Source organism: Fukomys damarensis, unplaced genomic scaffold (assembly GCF_012274545.1).
Source record: "Fukomys damarensis isolate Sample0158 unplaced genomic scaffold, DMR_v1.0_HiC HiC_scaffold_11, whole genome shotgun sequence".
NCBI lineage: Eukaryota > Metazoa > Chordata > Mammalia > Rodentia > Bathyergidae > Fukomys > Fukomys damarensis.
In genome coordinates this window covers 18,958,953-18,986,003 of record NW_022900923.1, presented here as the reverse complement: position 1 = coordinate 18,986,003, position 27,051 = coordinate 18,958,953, and the positions used below count along the sequence as shown (strand labels likewise).

At 33.1% G+C, this 27,051-nt stretch overlaps 1 protein-coding gene across 1 annotated transcript in view; it reads left to right on the top strand.

Annotated features, from left to right (window-relative positions):
* Positions 1-27,051, top strand: part of Cop1 (COP1 E3 ubiquitin ligase) — a 178,275-nt gene that overhangs the window by 102,897 nt on the left and 48,327 nt on the right. The window contains exons 11-14 of the mRNA XM_033762106.1: positions 4,333-4,476; positions 7,511-7,619; positions 8,044-8,125; positions 13,708-13,824. Coding sequence (XP_033617997.1) covers positions 4,333-4,476; positions 7,511-7,619; positions 8,044-8,125; positions 13,708-13,824 — 452 coding nt within the window. The remainder of the gene's footprint in view (positions 1-4,332; positions 4,477-7,510; positions 7,620-8,043; positions 8,126-13,707; positions 13,825-27,051) is intronic.

Sequence of the window (27,051 nt, the reverse complement as noted above, 5' to 3'; positions counted from 1 at the left end):
CCCTTATAAACATTTTGTTTTAGCATTTGATACTTCCTTATATTATGTATAAACTTTCCTACTAATTATAAAACTTAACAGGCTACCTTATCCTTTCATTCCCTTATGTTTAACTTTTACACATTGAATTATTCATTATCATATATAAAATGTGTTATTTTTGTTATTCTTGCTTATATTTGTGTTTGCGTGCTTTAAAGAACCTATTGTTTTTGTTAAAATTTCAGTTTTGCATAATAATTGAGAACATGTACTCAAAATATGTTCCTTGAACTTGAACTATCTGATACAACCTCGGCAAATTATTTAACATCTAATAGACCTTGATTTCTGTATCTGTATAGTGATGATTTGATGTTGAGTTTATGTGTGGTGCTTAAATCAACATCTGAAGGCCGGGGATTTAGCTCAGTGGTTCTGCTTCCTGCTTCCCAAGTACAAGGACCCGAGTTCCATCCCTGGTACCAAAAGAGTAAACAAATAAAATAAAACAACACCTGAAACATAGTAAATACTATATATAGAATTTTAACTATTAGTATTGATTCATATGGAAGAAAGTGAGTTGAATGACAGCAATTTTTTTTCTTAACTTTATCTGTGTTTCTATCCTTTTTTGTTGTTTTTTGTTTGTTTGCTTGCTTGCTTGTTTGTTCTGGGGATCAAACTCAGGACCTTGCACTTATGAGGCAGGCGTGGTGCCACTGAGCTAAGTTCCCAGCTCGTGTATTCCTATTCTATATAGATCTCTTTTCTTTTCACTAAAATACTCAATTTCTAAAGCTATATTTTATTTCTTTTATAGTTAACTTGTTAATCTTGAGGCATGACGTCGCCTTAATGAATGAGAATCTCAACAGCTGCTCTTTATAATTGCTTTTCATAAATTGAGTTGGAGTGTTCAGGGATATTAAATCACTTTGTTAATACCTATTTTATAATTGCAAAAAGAGTATGACGGACTGTACAAACACTGACTGTATTCACTGTGTATATGGGTGGTTTTGCATTGTTTGTGCCACGTTGTTTTGGAGGTGTGCATTCATCAGCTGTCCTGTGTGATCTCTTTGCCTTGCCCTGTAATCACTTGAATGATGGTCCTTTTGACAGAGAATAGTCAGTTTCTTATAGATGAATTAATGTTTTTATGAGTTGAAATAAACATTTTGACATTTGAAATATTTCAAAGTATGAATGAAAGATGCAATTTATTTTCATGTTTAAAGTAAGTCCACAGTATGTAGTTCTTTTATTGGTAATTTATTTTGTGCATTTTGAAATTAAAAACAAATATTGTGAAATTGAATTTATTATTGCGGTACATTTCTATAAACTAGTGGTTTTAGTAATCACTGTTGGTAGCAGATGGCAGAAATGAACTTTGTGTAACAGTAGCAAGATGTCTTACAATTTTCTTGAATTTAATTGCATAAGTAGATACATTACAGTTAATTTGTTTACGTTTGATTTTGTTTCAGTTTAACAAATCACTGTTAAACTTTTATACTCCATTTGTGTCATTGGACTTGATAATAAAAGCTGTTAAAGTAACTGTGTTGTACAATAAGAGGCCATTCATGTGAAATTAACTATGGAATACTCTACCTAAAAACTTCAGTGCTTGTTTGAATTATTCTATGATCTGTTTCTAGAGTTTCATTATGTTTCTCCTTGAGACTAGATAATGGAGGTAGAGAGAGTGTGGTTCAGTATTTAGAGGTACTTAATCGCTGAGTCTTAATGATGTAGAAGTATCTGTCTTTTTTAGAAAGGCAACTTTCCTTTTCTTTTTAATTAAAATTTACTAGAGATAATATTACTCTTTATACTTTTTGTCAGTATTTCTATTGAAATTTTGTTCTTAAATCATTAAAACAATGCCTCAAAATAATAAAAAGAATACTATAAGATCCTTGATATCCCACAATATTTTTAAATTACCAAAATGTAAGAAAATACATGAAATCAAAACAAAATTTGATTTAAGAGTTAAAGTGAGCTAATGAAGCTTAATAATAACTTGTATTGCAAGAAAAGAAGAGAGTGCTGTCTTGAAAACAAGGTAATGACAGAAGAAATAAAATAGCCTTAACTTATTTAGGCCATCGTATCAGACCTTTTTAACAGATAGCTTTTTTATTTATGTGTCAGTTTTCTCCCAGATGTTTCTTTGAATTATTAATGGATTAGTTTCTTTGAACTATTAATAGAATAGTGTCTAAAGTTTTGTATGTTAAAAACTAATAGTTTGCTAATGGCATATTGTTTCTAATGATTTGCTTTTACTGGTAAACGTTGGAATGGTATTGATGATTGGAATGCTGTGTTTGTTTATAGTTGGAAGAAAAGTAGGGATGATATAACTTTCTCACTTGAGGTCTCAGTGAAAAGTTAAAAACATGAATTCATTGCTGATAACTGTCATTAACCAGATACAGTATTATTTCTCCTCCAGTGACATGAGGCTGTGAGTATAAATGAGTTAGGATTATTAGCTGGTATCAGAATATTTATACTGTGGTAGAATCCACAACATACCAAATGGGAGCTGAGGCAGCAGTTCAATTAGGATTGTTGTACAAATAAATCTATTGCATTGCTGTGTTGTTATATATTATTGGAAAGAACATTTGCTGATTTGCGTTATAGTCAGTAACACTTAACTGAATGGAATTCTTGTAAAATTATATAACATGGAATATTTAAAGTTATAAACTGAGTGTCTCAATGTATCATTAAGGAAAATTTTAAGAAAGGGTTTTTGCTGCTTAGTTCAGGCTAGTCTTGAACTCATATCGATCCTCCTCCCTTTTTGTCCATTATTACTAGCATAGTATCCTTCTTACTAAGTTATTAACTAATTATTAACTGTTCTGTGAAATTACATCACAGATAATCCATAAATAATGTGTAGGTTTTTGTATTTATATGTACTTAGTGAATCCTTGTTATATGCAACACACTGTGTAGGCATTCAGAAGGATAGGACACATATATAGGTTCAAAAGATACATTCACATTGTTTATTATATTTTAAACCTTTACCCACTGCACTTTTCATTTTGCCTTGTAAAAAAGAGCTTTGACTTATGATTAACATTGTAATAACATCAACTATCAAACCAAACCATCTGACTTTTGAATACCATTTTGTCCACTGCTAACTTCCAGTGACAGTCTAATCTTCATTGTTCTAATCTGTAATGTTAAGAGAATTAAATATATTTATACATTCAGTGTTAAGTAGTGAATGATCTATGAATATTAGCTATTATATAATTAATTATAGGTGAATTCGAATTCTTATGAATACTCTAGCCTTATAGGTAAATTTCTAGAGAGGATACTTAAATTATTTTGAGAAATAATGTTTGTAATGATTCACTTCAACTTTCATTTCCATGAGGCCAGTTGGAATTTTAGCTGATCTTGCAATGCAGTTTTGCTGTGGCTGCAAGTTAAGTTCTACAAAAGTTAGTGATATTCTCTGCTTTGCTTTGAAGTAGCTTATTTCAGAACTTGTTTTTGTTTTTTTTTTAAGAAGTCACTGCAAGAAGAGTGAATTAACCTGAGAAAAAAGAAGGGAAATTTTGAGATATTTGCCTTCCCACTGCTTGTTTGTGGTCTAAGAAATGTGTTTTAGGGATTTATAATTCAGGGAGATCATATTTGGGGAAAGGGATTTGGGAAAAAATAAAGATAATTTAGTGTCTCCATTTTTATGAATATTCTGTCCCTTTGTCACCATGCATTATTTTAGTTCAGTTTATGTACTCTTTTTTTTTTTTTTTTTTTTTTTTTTTTATACCAGTGACGGAACTTGGGACCTTGTGCTTGTGAGACAGGCAGTGGAACACTGAGCTAAATCCCCAGCCCCATATGCTCATTTATTAAAATGACACTCATCAAGTACTGTGAAATCTGTCATCTCCGCAAGATGTAGGAAATAAGTAGAATTTATTAAATTAGATAATTTTTACATATTTATATCAAATTATTTGAACCATTAAATCTTTCCCCATCAAGTTATAATTGTTATTATAGCTGAATTGAAAAACATGTCAGACATTTGCATACAATAGTACATTTATACACACAATTATGTAGATCTATACAGCTCTGGTAGTACTTAAAATGTGGTATGTCTTGATGACTTATTTTGGGCATGAGGTCTGACATAATTGGGAAGCATTTCATTCAAATAGATCTTTTATCCATGTCGACAGAGTTACTTTAGCAGTAGAAAATACCGGATTTAGAAATGTTATTGTAAATGTCACAACCATAGGTAAATAGACTTACAGATCAAATATTTTCCTTTTTTTCCTTTAGTATTGAATTCGACCGGGATTGTGACTATTTTGCAATTGCTGGGGTTACAAAGAAGATTAAAGTCTATGAATATGGCACAGTCATCCAGGATGCAGTAGATATTCATTACCCTGAGAATGAAATGACCTGTAATTCCAAAATCAGGTATTTACATCATTTTCTTGGCATTATGTATGTAACATTTGGTATATATAGCTAATGTGAGATTATTTTATCTTTCTCTGAGACTCCTTACTCATTATTAGTGAAAACTGTAATTGTACTGTGAATGCAGAGAATACATTGCTGACTTAACAAGCTGTCTTTCTCATAGATAACAGTTGCTTTTCTGCTGTAGGGTTGAGCATTGTATGTTTTTCTAATTTCCAAATTAAGTTTTTCACTTAATTAAATTAAGGTCCTTCTTAGAAATGGTTGTTGTTGGAGTGTTTTTGTTTGTTTGTTTGGTTTGGTTTTGGGTTTTTTTGTTTTGTTGTTTTTTTTGTTGTTTTTTTTTTGGTACAAGGGATCGAACTCCAACCCTTTGCACTTGCAAGGCAGGCACTGGAACCACTGAGCTAAATCCCAGACCCTGTTGTAAAAGTTTACTGTAGCCTGAGGATAGTGCTTGAAAGTTGGGAATATTTTCCATAGCATACATATATCTCTGATATAATTATTTCTAGTTTTAAGAATTTTTTTCACAAGAATACTCTCCTTTTCCTTGAAGAAGTAACATTTAAAATTTCATATATTAGAGGTTACAGTTCATAAGGAGTACTTTTCAAACCTGAAATTGTGTTGAAAATGTAGGAACTACTTCTGTACTACTTCTCATATTTTTCATATGCTCCTCTAAATCTCCCTAGGTCTAAAATATGCTCTTTTCTTTCCTTATTCTTACTGTTCCCTTCTCTCTCCCCTTCTTTACAAAAAAAAAAAAATCAAGATTTCCAAGCTGTTCTTGTGAGCACTGGCTTAAAAGTGAATTATATACAAGGAAATCATCTAACACTAACTTTGTTTAGTACTTAGAACATTTCCAAAACAGGCATCCATGTACCTTTCTTAACATGGTAAGTTATACATGTAGGTTGAGTATCTTCTATCTAAAACACTTGAGACTAGAAGTATTTGTAATTTTGGCATATTTACACATACATGATGTGTTATCTTGGGGGTGGGACCCTGATCTAAGGACAGCATTCATTTATGTTTCATATACAATTTATACACATAGTCTGAAGGTAATTTTATACACTATTCATACTTTTGTGCATGAAACAAATTTTGTAGTCACTGAAGTATCAGATTTCTGGTTTCATGTCAGGGCCAAAAGTTTCAGATTTTTGAGCATTTTAGATATTTGTATTAACGATGCTCAACTGTGATGTGAGACAGATAGATATATATGCAAGTATTATCGTTTTTCTATGATTTGTTATAGCTTTTTTTTTTGTTTCTGAACAAATTCATAAAGTACTCCACCATGATAGTTTGTGAGCCTGCTCATTTGTCATTGGCACTCAGTTACAGTTTTTTTCCCAAGTAGATGGAATACAACATGTGTAATTAATAACATTATTAAATTCTTATATGTCAAGCCATTGTCCTAAGTGATTTGTTTTTAGCAGACCTGAAATATTTGCCATTATTCCCCCGTTTAATACACAAGGAAGCTGAAGCAAAGAAAGATAAATGAGTTGCCTTACATCATATGGCTAACATATGGAGGAGTCAGGAATCATTCTGAGGTGGTTTACTTCTAGAGTCTGTGCACTTTATTTATAAAAGCTACTTTCTATGTATTTATAGCACAAAAGACATAATGACAATAAGCTGTTTTATAGGAGTGTACTTTTTTAAACCTCACCATAATGTATTCGCCACAATACTTAGCCCATGGCAAGGACTTATAGTAAACATTACTTTTTTTTTTTTTTTAATTTTATTGAGTTTATTGGTACATTTTAGGGATACAGTACAGTTAACACTCATTGTTGGGATCATGTACCTCTACATGGCAAGTCTTGATTCCCATTTTTCCCCCTAACCTCTGCCCTCCCTTCACCCCCTCCTCCCCTGCCCATCAAGTAAACGTTACTTTAATGAAAATGTTAAGTAGAGGAATTAAATGTGCTATTTGCTTGTTTGTCCTATCACATGTAAAACTACACAGTACTTTACAGTACATTACATTAAATGGCAGAAATACCTTAAGATCAGAGCTGTTTACTTGGAACCAAAGAGATCAGTACCTAACCATAGCTAAAACAGAGTTGGCCAATCTGTTTTCACCAGTTGTGTAAATGCACTAAATTAACCAGCGCTGCAGCCATTAAGTATTAAACCTGGAATTTTTTTGGGGGGGTACCGGGGATCGAACTCGGGTCCTTGCGCTTTCGAGGCAGGCCACCGAACCGCTGAGCTAAATCCCCGGCCCTAAATCTGAAATTTGAAGATATATTTATCTAAATCCAAAATGCAATTGTTTTATATAATTTCTGTCAGAAAGTCTTGTAAATATTTTTTAAAATGTAAATAAATTCTTACTGGTCACTAAAATTTAGTGTGAATACAGGTAGTACTGAACAAGACTTTTTGTTCACATGCTTGGGCATTACTAGACATTAACTACTAAGTAGCTTCTTCCTTAATGCTCTTTACTGTATACTTGATTCAGATATGTATCTGAACAATAGCATATGTTTTAGCTGATACAGACTTTTGGAATACTGGAGAATAGCTGAAAGCATAACTATTAAAAGTGTGATTCTGTCAGATGCCTTTAATTGGAATTCCAATTGGAAATTGAATTGATTTAATTAAGCGTTTGTCAAATACATAATGCTGTATTCTGACTAGTTTATTTGGCTTATCTGATTTTGGTACAACTAAATCTTGGATTTTAAAAAGTCTAATCAGGTTTCCTTCATTCTGCCATGCCATGCCCAGGCCTTTATTATCCTCACTGCTTTCCTCATGTATCAACGATGGTCAGTGACAGCTATAGGCTCACATCTCTCTCACAAATACTGTCACCTTTAAAAATCTGTCATTACTGTCACTTCATGGATATGTTGAAGGTAGAAAATGATTGTGAACTTATATAAATCTTTTTAAAAGATAATCTTTCTGCTTTATATCCTGTTGCTCTTTATTTGTATGTAAACTAACTTTTAATTTTTTTTTTTTTAAGCTGTATCAGTTGGAGTAGTTACCATAAGAACCTATTAGCTAGCAGTGATTATGAAGGCACTGTTATCCTATGGGATGGATTCACAGGACAGAGGTCGAAGGTCTACCAGGTAAATAAATAAGGACGTTATTACTTAAGAATTTCCTTTTCAATTTTATTATAATCTTAGAGCTTTGATACAGTACTTTATAATTACAAAATTTAAATTACTATTTACTCTTTTTATAGCTACATAATGCCAGTGCTTTTCAGAAGGATTTCTTGAGACAACTGTGTGTTAGAATGCGTCAAATACATTTCAAAAAGCAGTAACTGTAGTAAATATACTTACAAAAGATTTGTTGTTGCTTTTCATCAGTATCTCAATTTGGTTTTTATAGCCTGCTTTCATTTCCTCTCCTCCCTAGCAATAAATTGATAACAAACTTTTTGAATTTCCTTATTTTAAATTCTGTATTCTGTCTTCTAAGTCTGCCTTTTTTTTTTTGTTTTTTTATTTTTTGTTTTTTGTTTTTTTCTTTTCCTATATCTAGGAGCATGAGAAGAGGTGTTGGAGTGTTGACTTTAATTTGATGGATCCTAAACTTTTGGCTTCAGGTTCTGATGATGCAAAAGGTACTATCTGAATCTCTTTCTCAGCACTCTCTTCTCCCCCTTTCCACCAAATCATTTTTTGGGAGAGGTACATTTTTTGCAATTCATAGCAAACCTTTGTGAATACTGATTAACTATTCCAAAAATAATATTAAGCCCAGAAATTAATTTCTGTTTTTAAGTGAATGAAAAATGAATATCTTACATCCTCATTATAATGATGTTTTCTGGATTTGTGCCACAAGGTAACATTTAGAACTGCTACCATCTTATAACCAGATCTTTTAGTTGTACTGTCTGATGAACTTATTTTCCTGAAATACTTTGAAGTTTTTTCATTTTGAATTACATTAAATTTCCAGTACATACTGAAATCTCTTAGTGATGTTTACATTTCAAAACAAAACTTCTCTTTCTCTCCCTCTTTCTTGCTTCTTTTTATATTTTTTCTTTTTATGGCTGTTTGCAAGTTGTAACTGCTTAACCACTGAGATATATCCTTAACCCTGTGTTTCTTTTGGCCAGTTTAGTATATGTGCTGCCGAAGCAAGCACTCTTTTGGCCAGTTTAAATGATTTTCTATTATTCTTACTACCCTGTTTTGGTGGGATTTTCCTCACCATTAAATTTATAAAGCTCTATGAGTGGGTTTTTTTTACTATAGTAGTAAGGAGGCTTAATTTCTGTGCCCTTTCATTCTTTTTTTTTTTTTTTATAACTCCCAATTTAATGGTTAGATGTCCCAGGATTACTCTCATTGGAAGCTTTATTTCACAGTGTGCTATGCCTTTTCCTTTGCCAGTTGTTATATAGAAAAGTCACTTTTTCAGTATTTTGAGTTATGCTGCAGTATACATGCATATACAAATATCTCTTCATATCCTTTCAGTACATTTAAGTATGCATTTACTTAGAAGTAAAATTGCTTTATGGCATGGTAATATGGTATGTCTTTGTCTAATGCTTTTTTTAGGGGGGTGGGATTTTTTTATGGGGTGGGTTTGAGACAGAGTCCTACTATGTAGTTCAGGCTGGCGTCCAACTCATGGTGATCCTCCTGCCTCAACCTCCAAAGGGCTGGGATTACAGGTGTATGTCACCACACCCAACTTGTTTAATATTTTTTTTTGTGGAACTACTATTCTGTTTTCTGTACCACTGCTAATTTTATAGTCCCACCACTAATGCCTATAAATGCCTGAGTGCTGTTTTCTTCACACCCTTGTCAACACTTATTATATGCTTCTTCCTTTCTTTATATACTTCCTAGCAAGTACAGAGTCTTATTTCATTGTGGTTTCGATTTCCATTTCTCTACTACTGTACTTGGTAATGTTTTTATTTTTTTATGTGTGTATTGGCCAATGATATATCTTTAATGAGTTCATGTCCCAGTTATTTCCACATGTTATTTGGGTTTGATTTTAGTTTTTAGCTGTGTTTGTTCTGCTTTGGCTGTGAGTTATCTGTATATTTTGGATGTGAAATCACTTTTTTTTTTTTGGTACTGGGGATTGAACTCAGGTCCTTGCGCTTGGAAGGCAGGCCACCAAACTGCTGAGCTAAATCCCTGGCCCCGTGAAATCACTTATTAAATAGGTAATTTGCAAATGTTTTCTCCCATTCTATGGGTTGCCTTTTTAGTGTTGATAGTGTTGTTTGATGCAGTGTTTGGTTTTATTTGTTTTATTTTCTTTTTGTTGTTGTTGTTTTTGTGAAGTCCAGTTTACCAGTTTCTCTTTGTTATTGCCTGTGCCTTTGATGTCATATCTGAGAAATCTTTGCTAAATCCATTGTCATGAAGCTTTCCTCTTGTCTTTTCTTCTAAAAGCTTTATAGCTTTTGCTCTTATATTTCTGTCTTTTTATCCATTTAAATATTTGTATATGGTGTAAGGGTATAGGGTTATCCTTTTACACTTACTCTCAGCATCACTTACTGAAAAGTCTTTCCTTTCCTCCATTGAATGGTCTTGGCATGCTAGTCAGAAATCATTTCACTATACATGCAGGTTTTATCTCTGGGTTTTCTGTTCTTTTCATTGGTTTTGAGATCGCTTTTCTAAATATTTTGTGTTACACATTTTGTTTTAAGCACTGCGTAAGGAGATCCCACAATGTTTCATATATTATATTTGCTTTTCCTTTCAGTTTAAAATTCTGTAAAATTTTGTAATTTCTCTTGTGACTCTTTTGTTCAGCCCTGGATTAATTAAGGAATGGGTCAAACTTTTTGATATTTTCTGATTTTCTATGTCCTGATTTTTGGTCATTTTACTGATTATGAGATAAATATTAAGGCCTAATTTTCTCTGTTCAATTGTCTGCACAGTTTTCTCCCTCAGTTACTTTGAACCTCTATTGTTAGTAGTATAAATATTTTGAGGCTTGCTATATCTTGAAGAATTGCCCTTTTTATCATTGTGTAATTTCATTCTTTCTTTGTTCCTGTCAGTACTTTTTTCTTCTGGAAACTATTTTGTTAGATACTCATCAAACCACTAATATCTTTTTTTCTACTGGGATTCCAATTATTTCATTTTGTGTTGTTTTATAGTCCTTAGATAATATTTTTTCATATCAGTTTTTTTTGTTTTGTTTTGTCTTTTTCAGATTGGGTAATTTCTGTTGTTCTTTTTTTTTTTTTTTTTTGGTACCAGGTATTGACTTGGGCCCTTATGCTTGTGAGGCAGACAGCAGAACCACTGAGCAAAATCACTGGCCCTGTTGTTCTATTTGTTCTATCTTTTAGTTCTTTTTTACTTTTTCATTTTCCGTGCTAAAAATTTTCTTAGGTTCTTTTTTTTTCTTATTTTGAACTATTGAAGATTGAACCCAGGGCCTTGCACATTCTTTAGGTTCTTTTTAAAAATAATTCCTCTCTCTCTTCTAAGTATTTCTACCTGTTTATTAATTTTTAATGTATTTCTTGTAACTTGATAGAACATGATTATAATAATGGTTTAAGATCTGGGCTTCCCCCCACCCTTGGTAGTGGGGATCATACTTGGGTCCTTGTGCTTGAGAGGCAGGCAGCAGAACTACTGAGCTAAATCCCTAGCCCAAGATCTAGGCTTTTAATTATAGCTAGCTGTCTCATCTTAGAATTGTATATCTTTTTTTTTCTTCTTCTTCTTTTTTTGTACTAGGGATCCAACTCTGGTCCTTGTACCTGCGAGGCAGGCGCTGGAACCACTGAGCTAATTCCCCAGCTCAGAATTGTATATTATTTTTAAAAAGTATTTAACTGATACAGAAAAACATATACATATACATATATGTAAATGGAGTATGATGTGATGTTTTGAATCATGTATGCGTTGTGTCAAAAGTCACGTTAAATATGTCTTCTCAAATATTTACCATTTCCTTATGGTAAAAACATTCAGAATTTTTTCTTCTAGCTTTTTGAAATATATAGTACATAAGTTTGGTAAACACTTGTTTGTGAACCAAATTGTTTACAAACAAAAGTGTTTGTGAACTGAGGTACTGATATAGGAGAAATATAACTGTCAACCTGCTAGATGTCAGATGTGCCAATTTTGTGACCCCTGAAATCAAAGAATGAATTCCAAAGGACAGAGGTGGTTAAGAGTAGGAGAGGTTTGTTGGAAAATAAGGAAAGCTCATAGAGATAGGAGGGGTCTCAAGCAGGTTGCCACTGAGCTCATTTCTCCAAGAAAGTTTTGTAGGGCAAAATCACAAGGTGGATACACAGTCATGAGATGGATACATTATGGATCAAATTATAATCAACCAATAAGATTACAAGTATAGCTGTTTACCTAATATTGATCTAATAGGGAAGTGGGGCACTTAGCAAGGCCATATTGCTGACATCGCTTACATTGACTTATCTGTGACTTCTTCTAAAACAGGAACATTTTGGGGAAGGGATGTTCCCACCTGTTCTGGTCACCCATCCCGGTGCATGATGTATAGCTGGATTTAATGGACTGGGTGGTACCAATTAACAGTATAATCTTAAACTCCTATTCATCCCTTAGGGGAGTATGCAAATTGGGGCATTATGACTTTAATAATTTTTATTTTTAAGGCAGGGTCTCCCTATGTAGTACAAGCTGGCCTTGAATTCACAGTGTAGCCCAGGGTAGCCTCAAACTCTGCAGTCCTTCTGCCTCAGCCTCCATAGGGCTGGGATTACAAATATGTACCACCACACCCAGTTTGTGATTTTTTTGGGGGGCAGGGGTACTGGGGATCAAACTCGGGTCCTTGCGCTTTTAAGGCAGGTGGCAGAACCACTGAGCTAAATCCCTGGCCCTCCCATCTTGTGATTTTAATCTTGAGGCCTCACCGTCTTCAGATGTGCCTCCAGCCACAATTTTGTTTTTTTGTTTTGTTTTGTTTATTTTATTTTATTTATTTATTTAATTATTTTTTTGTACCAGGGATCGAACTCGGGACCTTGTGCTTGCAAGGCAAGCAGCAGAACCACTGAGCTAAACCCCCAGCCCCAGTCACAATTTTGATGTCTTTACCTTCCACTGACTTTGAGAGCACAGTCCCTCTGACTGTATATTAATTTTTATGTAACTTAGCTGCCTATAATGTACCACTATACTGTATTGAACAGGAGTGGTGATAGCGGATATCCTTGTCTTGTTTCTCATTTTATAGGAAAAGCTCCCTAAATAACCAGTAACCTTTATGCGGCCAAGCTTGAACTTCTAAGGAATTCTGTGTCTAACCTGCACCCTCTACACCACTATCTCTTGTGGTTTCTCCCACCCAGTCAGTGTGGTAGGGTTACCCCAGAAACCCTGGAATGTAGTTGTTCTGCAGCTCAGTCTTAACCCTTTTCCCAAATGCCTCCTGGTTAAACACACAAATATGGCAAGCACTGCCCTGTATTTCTTCTCCACCTCTAGCCTGCTATGTAGAAGTAGTTACTTTCACCGTAAATCCCATGCTTTGTTTTGTTTTGTTTTTCTCCTCTCAGGTTAGTCCATTGTTTCTTCCTGGAGATGCCAACCCTCTCTGGCTTTAGCTTGTGTTTTGGGAGACAGGTTCCCCTCCCAGAGAGCAGGTTTAGCTTTCTAGACTGCTTTGTTCTTTTCTCTGTGTTGTACTCAGTTTCTCCAGCTTAGTTTTTAGTTTTCCTCTCAGTTCCTTCCTGATTCCCAGAGATCTTTTGTTCTTCACCAACTTGTTCCCCCCCACCAGGAGTCTTGTTTGCAGGTCCCAGAGAGTGTGTATATTGCTTATTGGTCTTTATGCCACCATTTTGAATCCCTTTGCACACTTTTAAAGAATACTGCAATATAAATGTATAATTAATATACAACATAGCTCCAAATCATACTGTACTTTTTATATTTTACTGTAGTTATGTTTTGCCTCTCAATATAAATCATTGATTATTTGTGGGGTTTTTTTTACATTCAAACCACTTTTTCTTATTTTCACATTAAGTTATTCTATTAAACAGGCATTCAGTTTAAACAAGTTTTGGTCCTAGTAAATCAAAATGTTTTAGATCATACAGAAAGACATCTGTAGTAACAAGCAAACTTTCTATGTAGAAGCATTTGCTAATGTAGTACTTATTTCTTGTTGTTTTTCTTGTCTTTCCTTCAGTGAAGCTGTGGTCTACCAACCTAGACAATTCAGTGGCTAGCATTGAGGCAAAGGCCAATGTGTGCTGTGTTAAATTCAGCCCTTCTTCCAGATATCACTTGGCTTTTGGCTGTGCAGGTAAAAAAATTAAAGCATATTTATCTTCTTTTGATGTTGATTCAGTATTATGTCTAGAAGAACATTTTAAAATGAGTGATTACTTTTGTACACTAAAATTTTGTTATCTACAAATTTAGCTTATAATGTTTAAGATATTTAAACATAAATTTTTAAGAGAACCTATTCCTTCAGAAGTTATTTATTGTGTACCTGCTATGTACAAAGCATTCGTGTAAGGACATAGTGTTCCAAAATATTACCTATTGTTATTACAGAAAGGAATCAGCTGCTAAAATATCTTTCTTAAATAAAATGACTATGTCTAGGCTTGCAGTGAGCAGTTCTAGTTTACACTTGTACTTTCTTTTATTGTCTAAAGTATGGTGAGTTAAAAGATAAATCATATGATCACCCTATTCTTAATTTTTATTTTCTATAATTTTTTCTCCTTGAATATTTATTAAAACAGTAACTACTTTTAATTTAACTTTTCAATTATGAAATCTTAATTCTTTTTAAAAATAATATCAGGTCCTTAGAAAAACCTGAGAAGTATATCATGAGAATAATAGCAACATTTGAAAAGGAAAACATAATTTAAAACTTACTAGTATACTTCTTCCTAGTCTCAGCTTAATATGCGTTGCTGGGATGTTGACATAATTTCTTAGTTAAATGTGAGGAGTGCATGGACTCACATTTAGGTGTGGGTAGAATTCTTTATTAGTGTGTAGAATTTTTAAAATAATGATTGTTATTTTTTTTATTAACGTGCTTCCTTATGTAAATCCTTTTCTGTCATTAACCAGTTGAACTGGAGCTCTTTGATGCAGTTAGGATTGTTTTTTAAAATGATGCTATATTTAGAGCTACTATATGGATTTTAATAACTGCTTAGTTCTTGTTAGCAATATTTTATAATGTATTCAATTAAACAGTAGTTTTAGTTTTAATTTTTTTAAATGTGTGTTGTTTTATAAACACACTAACCTTTGGCCATTGCTTATGAAAAGATTGTTTTCTTCAGGTACTTGTATGCAAGTATTTCCCTTTCTGGAAAATAAAAAAACTTTTAAAATAATAGTTTAGCCAGTTTTATCTCACTGTTTTAAACTTTTGTACATTTCTTACTTAATTTTATCACTTACCTTTCCCTGGAAGCTTTAAGATTTATATTTTTCCAAGTTTAGAAAAAGTTCTTTTAGGATTATCATCAAAATTAAACTATATTTATTTGCTAATTTTGAAAGAACTGATTGGATTGTATATTTTGAAAGTATATTTGGATTGTATGTCTTCCCACACATTTATAGGGGATGTCTTTTTATTGGTTTTGAATTGTTTTCTGGTTTTCAATGAAATTTTGTACTGTAGTCCATTCATATTCTTGTTGTTTTGGGCCAACTGTTTTTGTTTTGTTTTGTTTGTTTTTCTATGTATAATTTTTGCTGTCATTTTAAGTGAAATATTTTTAGTTCTCTTACTATGATACTTTTTGGTTAGCATAGACAAAAACTTGATATGTGGTTTTTTTGTCTTATGACTAGGCACTGTACTATATTTTTAAATATTTAGTAACTTATTAAATTTAGTAGTTTTTTGTAGAATTTTTGGATTATAGTTATATCAGGCAAAATGATACTTGCATTTTTTTCTCATGATTTATTACATTCTCTGTCTCACTTGAAAGTTAGTGTTATGTATTCTATTCACAGACACACACACACAATATATATGCATATACATATATATTTTTTTTTTTTTTTGACAGAATCTCTCTGTGTAGTTCAGACTGGCCTTGAACTCACTATGTAGCCCATGCTGGCCTCAGACTTAAGGCAGTCCTCCTACCTCAGCCTCCTAAGTGCTGGGATTATAGGCGTTTGCCACCAGGCTTTAGTACCTTGTTATATGGGATGCCTACTTTTGGAAAACAGTTTTTATTCACAACTTTATTTTTCTATTTCTTATTTAGAAGCCAAATGGAGTAATTTATTAAGTGCCTTTCATCCTTAATTCGTATATGGTTTAATTTGTTGCCATAATAATGCTCATGCATTTTCTGATACTCTGTTTCTCAAGTAAACTTTGCTTTGGTGTAGTATAGAATCTTTTGATGAACTTCTGTATTTCACTGCTAGTTTTACATCTGTATCCACAGATTGAATTTTTCTGCATAATCCTCTTCAACCATTTTAACATCTCAATATTTTGTAATTTTCAATTTACAGTACAAGTATTTAACTTTTTTGTTAAATTTATTCTTAATTTTTTTTTACTTTTAGTTCTGTTGTAAAATGTAATTTTTTGATTGTCTTCATTGCCAGTGTACTGATACTATATTTCAACTCTGCTACTTTTTATTTATTCTTGTAGTTTTTCTGGCATTCTATATGTGTAAGATCATACCTTCTGCAGATTTAAACAATTTGTGGATCCCTTTTTGTCTTACTGCATTGCTACAAAGTCTAGTACATTGTTGAATAGAAGAAATGGCTAAAGAGGCTTTCTTATCAGAATGGGAAAATGTTTAGTCCTTCACAATTTTGTATGGTGTTAGTATAAAAGTTTATTTATTTTAAATTTCATAGATATCTTTTTATCTGATTGAGAATGTTTTAATCAATTCCTGGTTTGCTAAGAGTTTTATTGTGCGTAAGTTTTCCACGTTGTAATGTGCTCTTTTCTTGCCTCTATTGAAACAATCCTGTGACTTATGTTCTTTATTATATTAATATACAACATAATACTAGTTTGTTTTGTTTTCTTTGTTTAAACACCCTTTCGCTCCTGGGGAAATTGCCATCATAACCATGGTTCAAAATAATTTTCATGTTGCCAATTTTCTATTAATGAAGGTTGTTCATCTTTTGTTTTCTTATGTTATTTTCTGGCTCTGATAGCAAAGTACGTTGATCTTGACCTTATTATATTATAAAGAATGAATTGGGAAGTATTCCTTCCTTTGTTCTGAGTGTGTGTAGAATTGGTGTGGTTTCCTTAAGTAATTTCCAGTTCAATTTTTTTTAGTTCTCGGTATACTCAGAAATTCTTGAAATCAGTTTTGATCGCTACAGCTTTTCTAGGAATTTGGCCATGAAAGTTTTCTATTTTGTTACAAAGGTGTTCATAACATTCATGTATAATCCTTTTATTTTCTGTAATGCTGGCAGTAGTGATCCTTTTTCCATTCCTGACCAATTCTTTCTTATTTCTTTTAGATCAATGTAGCCTTTCTTTTCACTTGTTGTGCGTGTGCGTGTGTGTTTGTGTGTGTGTGTGTCTGTGCACATGTGTGCATGTGTATAAGGAGGACACAAATGGGAGCTGCTCTTGACCAGAACATCATATATTTCCCAATATTCTTAGCAAAATTTACTTGTTTGTAGGGCTAGAGAACTATTCTGTAATATGGACCTATGCAAGATTACTGTCAGTTCAACATAGAATAGATCAAAGAATTGTTATTTCTCAGCTGTTGAAACCAGAACATGATGCCATTGCTATAATCAGGGGCTTTGGCATCCTAACTACATTGACCATAGAACTGGACATGGACAACTACTGCACTACAAGAGAAACTCCTGTAGATTTATACTGTGCATGCAACAGAAGCATCCCCAACAGGGGCATGACTGGAGAATGTTGCCCTTTCAGATCTTATATAAATTTCATCTGATTGGTGGAGTCTAATTAATGTATAAAGGTATAACTGTAAAGGGATCTGTGCAATATAACTTTTCATCCTCTCTAGGCTATAGACTGTAAAATGGATGCTGTGTGCCATGAGTCATTTCTAGTACAGTGTGGTTTAGGAGTGAATTTCATACTTAATCTAAGTTGGACTTAAATAGGAGGAAGCATCAGAGCAAGACATTAATGGGGGCAAGTGGTCCTTGTTTTTATTTATAACTTTTAATTTCACTTTTCTATGACTGAAACATGATTTAACCACAGAAAAAACTTTCACTCCTAAGAAAACAGCAACTGATGTGTAATTGTCTTGATTTAGAATAGGAACATTTCTTAGAACATAGACTATTACCTAAATGTTTCTCTGTAAGCTGTAAGATGTCACTCTTCTGTTGCTATACTGTTTACCACTGAGAGCAATAGAGAATCATACTGACAAAATTGCTTGTTAATGTCTTTGGTAATATATTGGGTGTGGGATGTATTTTCTTAAACTTTGCTTCTATAGTCATGAAAGATGCTGAATTAGTATGTGAGCTACCCCCCAGTTACATTGTGATTTTCTATTGCAAGGGCAGTGTGAATCTACGTGGAAAGTGATGCATTATGTTAGCTCTAACCTTTCTTACCTATTTTCACTTGAATCATATATTTATATTTGTTGCAATTAATTCATTTTTTATTTCAGTTTGGAGGAACATTGTAAGATTAAAGTAAACAATTTCAAGTAGTCTGTAATATATTAGATTTGCTTTCAGACTAAGGTGAAACATCTTGTAATTTAATAAGCCATAATTAGTAAATAGGAAATACAGATACTGTCAACATGTCCTCTCTAAAGCAGTTTTTCTTTCAGAAGTTATTGACATTTATGTTAATAACTAGAAAGGAATACTGTTCCAAAAATAAAAAGAATTCTGAGATATACTATTTATGTGATCAGTAAGTATTTTCTCTCTTCCTAGTACTAACCAGGTGCAACCCTCCTTAGCTTCCAAGATCAGATGAGATCAGGCATGTTCAGGGTGGTGTGGCCGTAAACTAAATATTTTCAATTTTAATTACTCTTAAGTTCATACTGGCTAAATTCACACACCCCACCCCATTGCAGTGTTGTACAGACTCTATGATTTGGGGTATGATAAGTCTTATTTTGAAAGAAAATAAAATTAACTCTTTTTTTGTTGTTTAATTTTGTTAAATATCCCTATTAGTTTCTTTAAAATTTTTCATGGTTTCTCATTGCTTAAACATAGATTTTTTGTTTGTTTGTTTTCTATTCTTCACCTTCTCTGATTTTTCTCCAGTATTTCACCCATTATTTGTTCTTTGGATACTTCTCTGGACAGAATTTTGATAAATCTTTTTCCTTAAAAGATGATTTATTCTCAGTATAGTTATCTAGGCCTATATCATATACTTCTTTCATTTTAAAGTTTTATGTAATTATTTTAAATTGTTTCGATTTAATTACACCACTAGTAAAAGATTATACCCCCATTTGTAACTTTTATATGTAACAAATAAAGCTCAAGTTTCCATTAGCCAAACTTTATTATACTACCTCCCAAGAGTTAACTACTGGTAATAGTTTTACAGATACCTTTCCTTACTAGGTGGACAGGTGGATAGGTAGATAAATATAATTTCTTGAGGAAGAAATCAGTAAGTACTTTACTGTATTTAGAAGACCATTTTTTTCTTTTTAAAAAATTGAGTATTTAACAGATAAATATACTATATAAAATACATATAATTTCTGGATTCGGTTCATGGACTATCCATTCCCTCTTCCCCCTAAAATCAGAATTACCAAGGAATAATTAATCCTTTTCAGCTTAAGAACCAGGTCTTTAGGAGCTATTATACCTGATTTAATACATTTTGTGGGATTAACACGGAAAAACTTCAGTGTTTACAAGCTTGGAGGGTATTTTAGTATATTTTTCCATTTTATTGAAGAGATAATATTTTAAATTTGTTAAGATGATAAATCTGCCTTGTCTTTCATTTTATGCAGAATTTATCCATAGGCATAATGTTCTTTCCTTCACCCTATAAATAAATTAAATATGTGAATAATTCTTTAATAAATTTTGATTAATGTCAGCATTCATTAATTTGCATTTCATTTATCTATATTGCATAGACAATAAAAAATGAATATCAAAGGCATCATTTTCAGGCAACCCATTTGGGAACCTTCCTGTCTCTCGGGAATTATGCCTAGTCCCCAGTAAATTTCTGTACTTTAAAAAGAAAAAGACGTTTCATTTTCAAGTTTCCACATAATTTGAGTGAACTCAAATAGGATAGGCATAATAAAACCAATATTTGGAAGCAAATTACTGTTACTTTGTTAAATAAAAATGAACTTTTGATACTGCTATAACAAAAATAAATTTGGAGCTCCTAGTAAATCTTCCATCTATTTGCATCTCTCTTTTCTTCCAGAGTTTAGGTGACCATCTAGCCAGGTCTTTATTTTATTTTGGTACCGGGGATGGAACTCCGGTCCTTGTGCTTATGAGGCAGGCGGCAGCGCCACTGAGCTAAATCCCCAGTCCTAGCCAGTTCTTTTAATAAACAGGTTTCATTAAAAAAAAAAAAAATTACAGTATTTATGTTGAATGCAGATAAATGTTAAAATACAAAATATATTCAGCTGTTACTAATATAGATATGATCATGAATTTTTGAAAATTAATATCGAAAAATCACTGTAAATACTTTGTAAGTATGAAACTACATGATGCGTATTTTAGAGAAACCATTGAAATAATAGAGCTAAAACACAAAATACAAACTGTTATGGGGAAATAGAATACTGGTTAATTGAAAGGAAAAGGGGAAGAAAGTAAAGAAAATTCAAGTCAACTAAAAGGCAAAAATGAGATAGTAGATAAAAGTTCAAATAAATCTAACTGTAGTAAATAGAAATTGTTAATGGCTCTGGGGAAAAGGAGAAACAGATTAAGTCACATTGTTAAAAATACAATAACATTATAGGTGACATTTAAAACAAGGGTATGGAAAATTAAGTTTTGTTTGTTTGTTTGGTGCAAGGGATTGAACTCAGGACCTTGTGCTCGCAAGGCAGGCACGGTGCCACTGAGCTAAATCCCTGGCCCCAAGTTTTATTTTGGGTAGATGTAGATAGTTTAGTGGTACAGAACCATGCTCACAAGTATATGAGTATTTTTTATATAGCCAAGTTGATATTGTGTAAGGTTTTGTGGGGAAAATGCCATTTCTATGCTTGAATTATTGCCATTTCTTTGGGAAAATTAAATTGGACCTCTACCTCACACCATACACAAAATCAATTCCAGATAATTAAGCACTTTAAATGTGAACAGTAAAGCTATCAAATATTCAGTACATACTGCTAGAGAATATCTTCTTGATCTTGTGGTAGAGAAGACTTTAACATACCAAAAGTATAAATCTTAAATGAAGTGTGAGACTTTTGTTTACAATTGAATTAAAACTCCTGTGCATCATAATACCTAAAAGAAAAAATGTGTAAGTCATTAAAATATTTAGAATACATAAATGATAAACTGTTAGTATACAGATTGCATGGTTGTGTCCTTTAGGAAAAGAAAAAAGGTATATTATACTGGCAGCCTTGATGTTCAGTATGATCTGTGCTTCATGGCATTGACATCACCCCAGGCCTGTGGAAAACCAAAGTTCTGGAACCCCACCCTATGGAGCCAGAGTTCCTGAGGGTGGACTTCAGGAACTATGCCTCAGCATCTTCTTAGTGATTCTTAGGTACTCTGAAGTTTTGGCAGCTTTGCCTGAGAAAAACATAATTAAACAATGTCCATTGTGGCATTACTTTTAGTAATAAAAAACTGAAACAGTACACATGTTTACTGATTGGACATTCGTATTGTAGAATGTATATAGCTGTGAAAATGAATGACAGATCCATGGATCTATGTCAATGAGTAACATAAATGTTGAGTGAAAATCTCAGAAAATAGATGTTACTGTTGTATTCGTGAATGTATACTACTAGTATATCATTTAGAAATATATGCATTGAGAGTTAAACCATAAAGCCAAAGAAAAGGAATAAATACGTAACTTCAGGGGTGGGCTTACCTCTCAGAGAAATAAAAAATGATATACAATAAAGTTTTAAAGTATGAAAAAATTCATAACCAGGATGGAGATCAAAGCTCTTCACATAGAATTTGAACTTCATTGTTAGCAGTATCGTTCATGTTAACTTTTAGCAAGCACTGAACAGTTTTACTGAACTTAAACTACAGTATTGTGAGCTTGGTCTAAGGTCAGTGTTAAAATAAGCATACAGCCAGAATAAACGAAGATTGTGGTCAGAGATTCATCCTTGGGAGAAAAATGTGTATACATCTTCCTATGTGTTTTACTGAAAGAGTTTTAGAAAAATGTGTTTTTTCTCATTGAGCTTTTAATAATTTGAGTTCTAAGTCTGGCTTATTGTTATATTATCAGGCTATCATATACACTTCTTTAATTGTTTTTGAAAATTTTCTAAAAATCATTTTTCAAAAATCATTTTTCTTGATTACTGTTTTCATTTTCTTTTGTGTTCTGCTTTGGATCCTAAAGGTTCCACCAAAGGCTAGCTGAAAGCTTGGTTCTAGTAGTGGTAGCACTACTGGATGGTGGTGGACCATTAGGAGGTGGGTAGACCATAGTGAAAAGAAGTCACTGGGGTCATGCCCTTGAAGGGGGTATTGAGACTTAGGCCTTTCCCTTTCTCTTACACCTTCCTGCCTGCCATGAGGTGAGTAGCTTTGCTCTGCCATATACTCTCATCACAATCTGCCTCACCACAGTACCAAAAGCAATATAGACAAGTGACTGTAAGCCAAAATAAATACTTTTTCCGTTCTCGTTGATGGTGTCAGATTTTGTCACAGCACTACAACGCTGACAATATACCTTGCAAATTTAAGATATACATATGGTGAAGTGATGAATTATATAACTATAGATTAATGGGAATGAGGATTTTAAGAAGGAGGTATATTATAGAGAGCCATGTAGAAAATGCAACATTTAGTCACTAATGGATGAGTTACAGTATTTAGACAGAGACGTTGTAAAAATATCATCTTAAAAAGCCTAATTGAATTAAATTTAATTTGTTTTTTTTTCCCTAGGAGACACTAGTTTAAATTGGGATATATAGACTGCCATACCAGGCAATTTCTTAAAAGCCTATCTGTGTCAGCTTCCTTTCCATTTAGTGTTTATTTTCTCATCTTTTTTTCACCTTCTGATTTATAAATGTAATATGTGCACCAATTAATATTTTAAATGTCAGGTCTATCTCTTATAGTCTTGAATTAATATTTAGCCCTATAAAATATCTTTTAGACTCTACTAATTTTACTTTAAGAATAGAGCTGATTGTTTTCTATTAACAATATTAAGCTATTATTGTAAGCTGTTGAAAAATTGGTTTTGTATATGTAATGTTTATAGTAAATTGTATTGATGGCTTTATTCTTCACCCCTCCCTGTTTCTTTGTGGGCCAGCGGTTGGCTGTGTAACTCAGAGCATGGCGCTCTGATTTATTTTTACTGGAGTGATGTTAAATAAAGCAGAAGTCTGAAACGTGTACATAGTTGGGCTTGCTTACTCTTGCTCCTCTGCCATCATCTAAGGAGAATGTGTCCAAACCAGCTGCTGATCTCAAGAGGACACTTGAAATGGAGTCTTCTTGCCCTGGCCTGATAAAACTCCATACACATAAAGAAATGACCCTGAGCTGTCCCCAGGCCAATGCAAATGAATGGATGTTCTAAGCCACTAAATTTTGAAATAATTTCTCACAAAGAAGTGTTGTGGCAATAACTAATTAATATACCACTGTATGAATTTTTATGATAGTGAATGAATAAAGGTCCTCTCTTTATATGATTATTAGGCCTCTAACTGATCATATTTTATTTATAAAAGATTATTGCATGTACAGTAACTGTATTTGTAACCAGTTACATCATTCTCAATGGCTTCCACTGGTCTGAAAACAAAAAACATTCTACTAAAAGCTATTATTACTTTTATGCATATGCTTTCCAGAATCTTCACTTACGGAAAACATATTTAAATACTTTACTTTTACTCTAATGCAAAGATCTTCAAAATGGTATAAGAAAATCTTGGTGGAACACTGACGTTGTGCAAGGAATATGTAGACATGAATAAACTGAAGAGAACTAACTTTATATCCTCTAATTCTATATATTGATATGCCTGCAATGAAGCTTCAATAATATCATGTCAGTACTTTTCTACTTAAGCTTTTACGGTAACTTTTCTCATACTTTACAAAAGAAAGACATCTCTCTCATTGTTCTGTTTTTGGTTTTTTTGTTTGTTTTTGTTTTTGTTTTTGTTTTTGTTTTTGTTTTTGTTTTTGAGACAGGGTCTCACTATGTAGTTGAGACTGACCTGGAACTCACTATGTAGCCCAGGCTGGTATTGAACTCACAGCAATCCTCCTGCCTCAGCCTCTGAGTGCTGGGATTACAGGTGTGCACCAACACACCTGGCCTGAATTTTAATATAGTACATTATTCTAGTGTTAAAAACTCCAGGAATGTCAAAATGAAAGGATCATTCTAAATGTTGGTGGTAGAGTAACTTCCTATCATTCTCTATATTATACTCATTTCTGTTAAAAGTAAAATGTGGCATCTGAAAAAATTATTTTATAGCATGTTGTAGTGTTTTCACTTTAGATAGCTGTTAAGTGAAACAGTGGAAGTAGATGCAATTTTCTCCTTAAAGGACCCCCCTCTTCCTTCTTCTGAGTATTGCCAAAAAAACAGTATACGTATTATTCCTAAACATAAGTCTCAAGGAAGCAAAGATCCAAAGCATCAGCACGAAATGTTGAAAGCACATCTCCTTATTTTCAGCCAGGCAATAACATTTACACCCTATTTACCTATTTATCTGTCATAGAATTAGATTTCAGAATTGAGTTCATTACTGGGATGCATACTAACACTTTTAATTTAAAAGGAAAGTGTAGAAGGCCAGGGATTTAGCTCAGCAGCTCAGCCACCTGCCTCTCGAGTGCAAGGTCCTGATTTGGATCCTCGGTACCAAAAAAAAAGTTCTCATAAAAAGGATAGTCTGGCAGATTTTTTCATATATAAATTCATGAACCATCTGCATTGTGAAGCTTTTGACATACATATGTATATAGAGAGAGAAAGGGAGAGAGTACATGAAATAATATAAAACCAAATAGTGAAATAGTGCCCTAGAATTGCCATTGGCAAAGTTATACCATATTAAATTTACAGAATTTGTTCTTTGTAGGCTAAGACTTTATTAGTAACATATACTTACTGCTCCTCTAGAGCTCATTGTCCATTTAAAAATTTATGAACATGAAATTGGGAATATTTCAGGCAAAAAAAAATGTTTGCTGTCTACTAATCTACTAGTTTAGGTAATTGGGGGCAAATAAGATAGGAGTTATATATGCTAGAGAACTGGTAACTGGTACCAGTCAGAAACAGTGCTAAGTGCTTGTATTGATGGATTAGTCTTTAAATGAAGTATAGCACAATTTTAGTTATAAAAATATATTTTTATGATATAAGTGGTGATTTTTTGTAAAATATGGGGATTTTTCTCATAAATTCATGCAAAATCTGAAAACGTGGACTTTCTGCTGTTTAAGAACCGTCTGTGGGTATAGAAGTTTAGACCCTTAGGAACTTCTTTTTTAACCACTACTTTACTTCTTAATTCTCATTAACTCTACCTGAGTACTGCTGTACCAAAAAATTGAGTGTTTTGTTTTGTTTTTGTTGTTGTTGTTGTTTTTACATTATAAAGTAAATAAAGATACCTGGGGCCGGGGATTTAGCTCAGTGGTTCTACTGCCTGCCTCTCAAGCACAAGGACCCAAGTTTGATCCCTGGTACAAAAAAAAAAAAAGAAGATATCTGAAGAAGACTTCTATTAGCTTACAGTTAACATCCTTGTAATATTATGTTCCAGGATATATCAGCTGACTTTATTTATAACTAAGTATATATCATTACTCATATCAAAGATAAAATTAATTTATTGTGAGATCAAGTTCAGTGGCATAAAATTCTCACTGGAATGCCTAACAAAATGTACTGTAAACAAGGAAAGAGTAAGCTTTTATTATTGTAGACTGCTATGAATGGGAAAGAACACCACAGCAGGGAGAATTAATGCAATTTCCTCTTATGAAAGAATTCAGAAGTTATCTCCATAAATAAGAAAATACTGTCAAAAGATACTTACATTATTTTACTTCTCCTTACTATATAGAAAGCCACAAGAAAATGCCACTCATCTGAAAACCAAAAAAAACTAAGCTATAAAATTGCAATATTTTTTACCTTCATCAAAGATTTGATCTCACAAGCCCCTTCAAGGAGTAATGGGATACATGAATTGTTTCATCATTTGCAGATCACCAAAGGAGGAAGTAGCCATCATAGAAGTCAGTAAAAAGAAATTAGCAAAAATTTTAATGCATTCCTAAAGACCAGAGGTGACATGGCATATCAGTGTAAAATAACTGGAACCCCAAAACACAAGACGAGTGCATACTTACAAGCTCTTCTGACTGCTCAGAAGAAAGAGTAGACCAGGGTACTTGCCCTTGTGATTGGCATGTAGTAATTCATGCCAATCACCTGTGGGAAACACCATGTGGATTAGGAGTGTTAGACTGAGAAGAAATAGGGAAACTTACTGAAACTAGGACCCTCCATCAGTATAAAGGGACATAAACATTAAAAACACTCCATACCTGGGAACATGTGCTTGAAAACAGTTGACCAGAACTGAAAACCCCTGCCCCAGGTGGAATCCCAGCATCAAAATAAGAGCAATCTTTTGCTGAAGTAGAAACAGTAATGTGAAGAAATAACCATCTTAAGATTAGATACACAGACAAGTTTTAGAAACTAAAGGTAGATGAGGAACACCAAGGAAAATTGCGTGGCACCCCAGATAACACCAAACACAAGTAACAGCTCGTTGCTGGACAGACATTGAACCTGTCATCCATCGATGGTAAGCTTGCCACCCTAAACCCAGCTGAACCACCAGGTTGGTTGATCTCTTCATACTAATGTCCTAAGAGAAAAGCAGGAGTATCCATTTCCAGGCAAAAATACCAGTCAGCTCATTTTTTGCTGTTTTACGCAAGGTCTCTTAATATGTAATAAAAAATTATTTGGCACAAAAGACTTTGAAGCCCATTGCCAAGTCACTAACCCAGTACTGGGGTATGAGAAAGAAATTTAAAAATAAGTGATTAAAATGTTAAAGAATGTAGTAGGAAAGGTAGACAACATGTTTGAAAAGATGGAATCTCAGCTAAGGAATGGAAAGTATTTTTAAAAAATGAAATGAGAATACTAGAAGTCTGGAAGCAAGAAGAATGAATTCTTTTGATGTTGTTAGCTTACTGGACACAGGCCAGTGGGGAAAAATAGTACATTTAAAGACATCATTAGAAATTACCCAAAATGAAA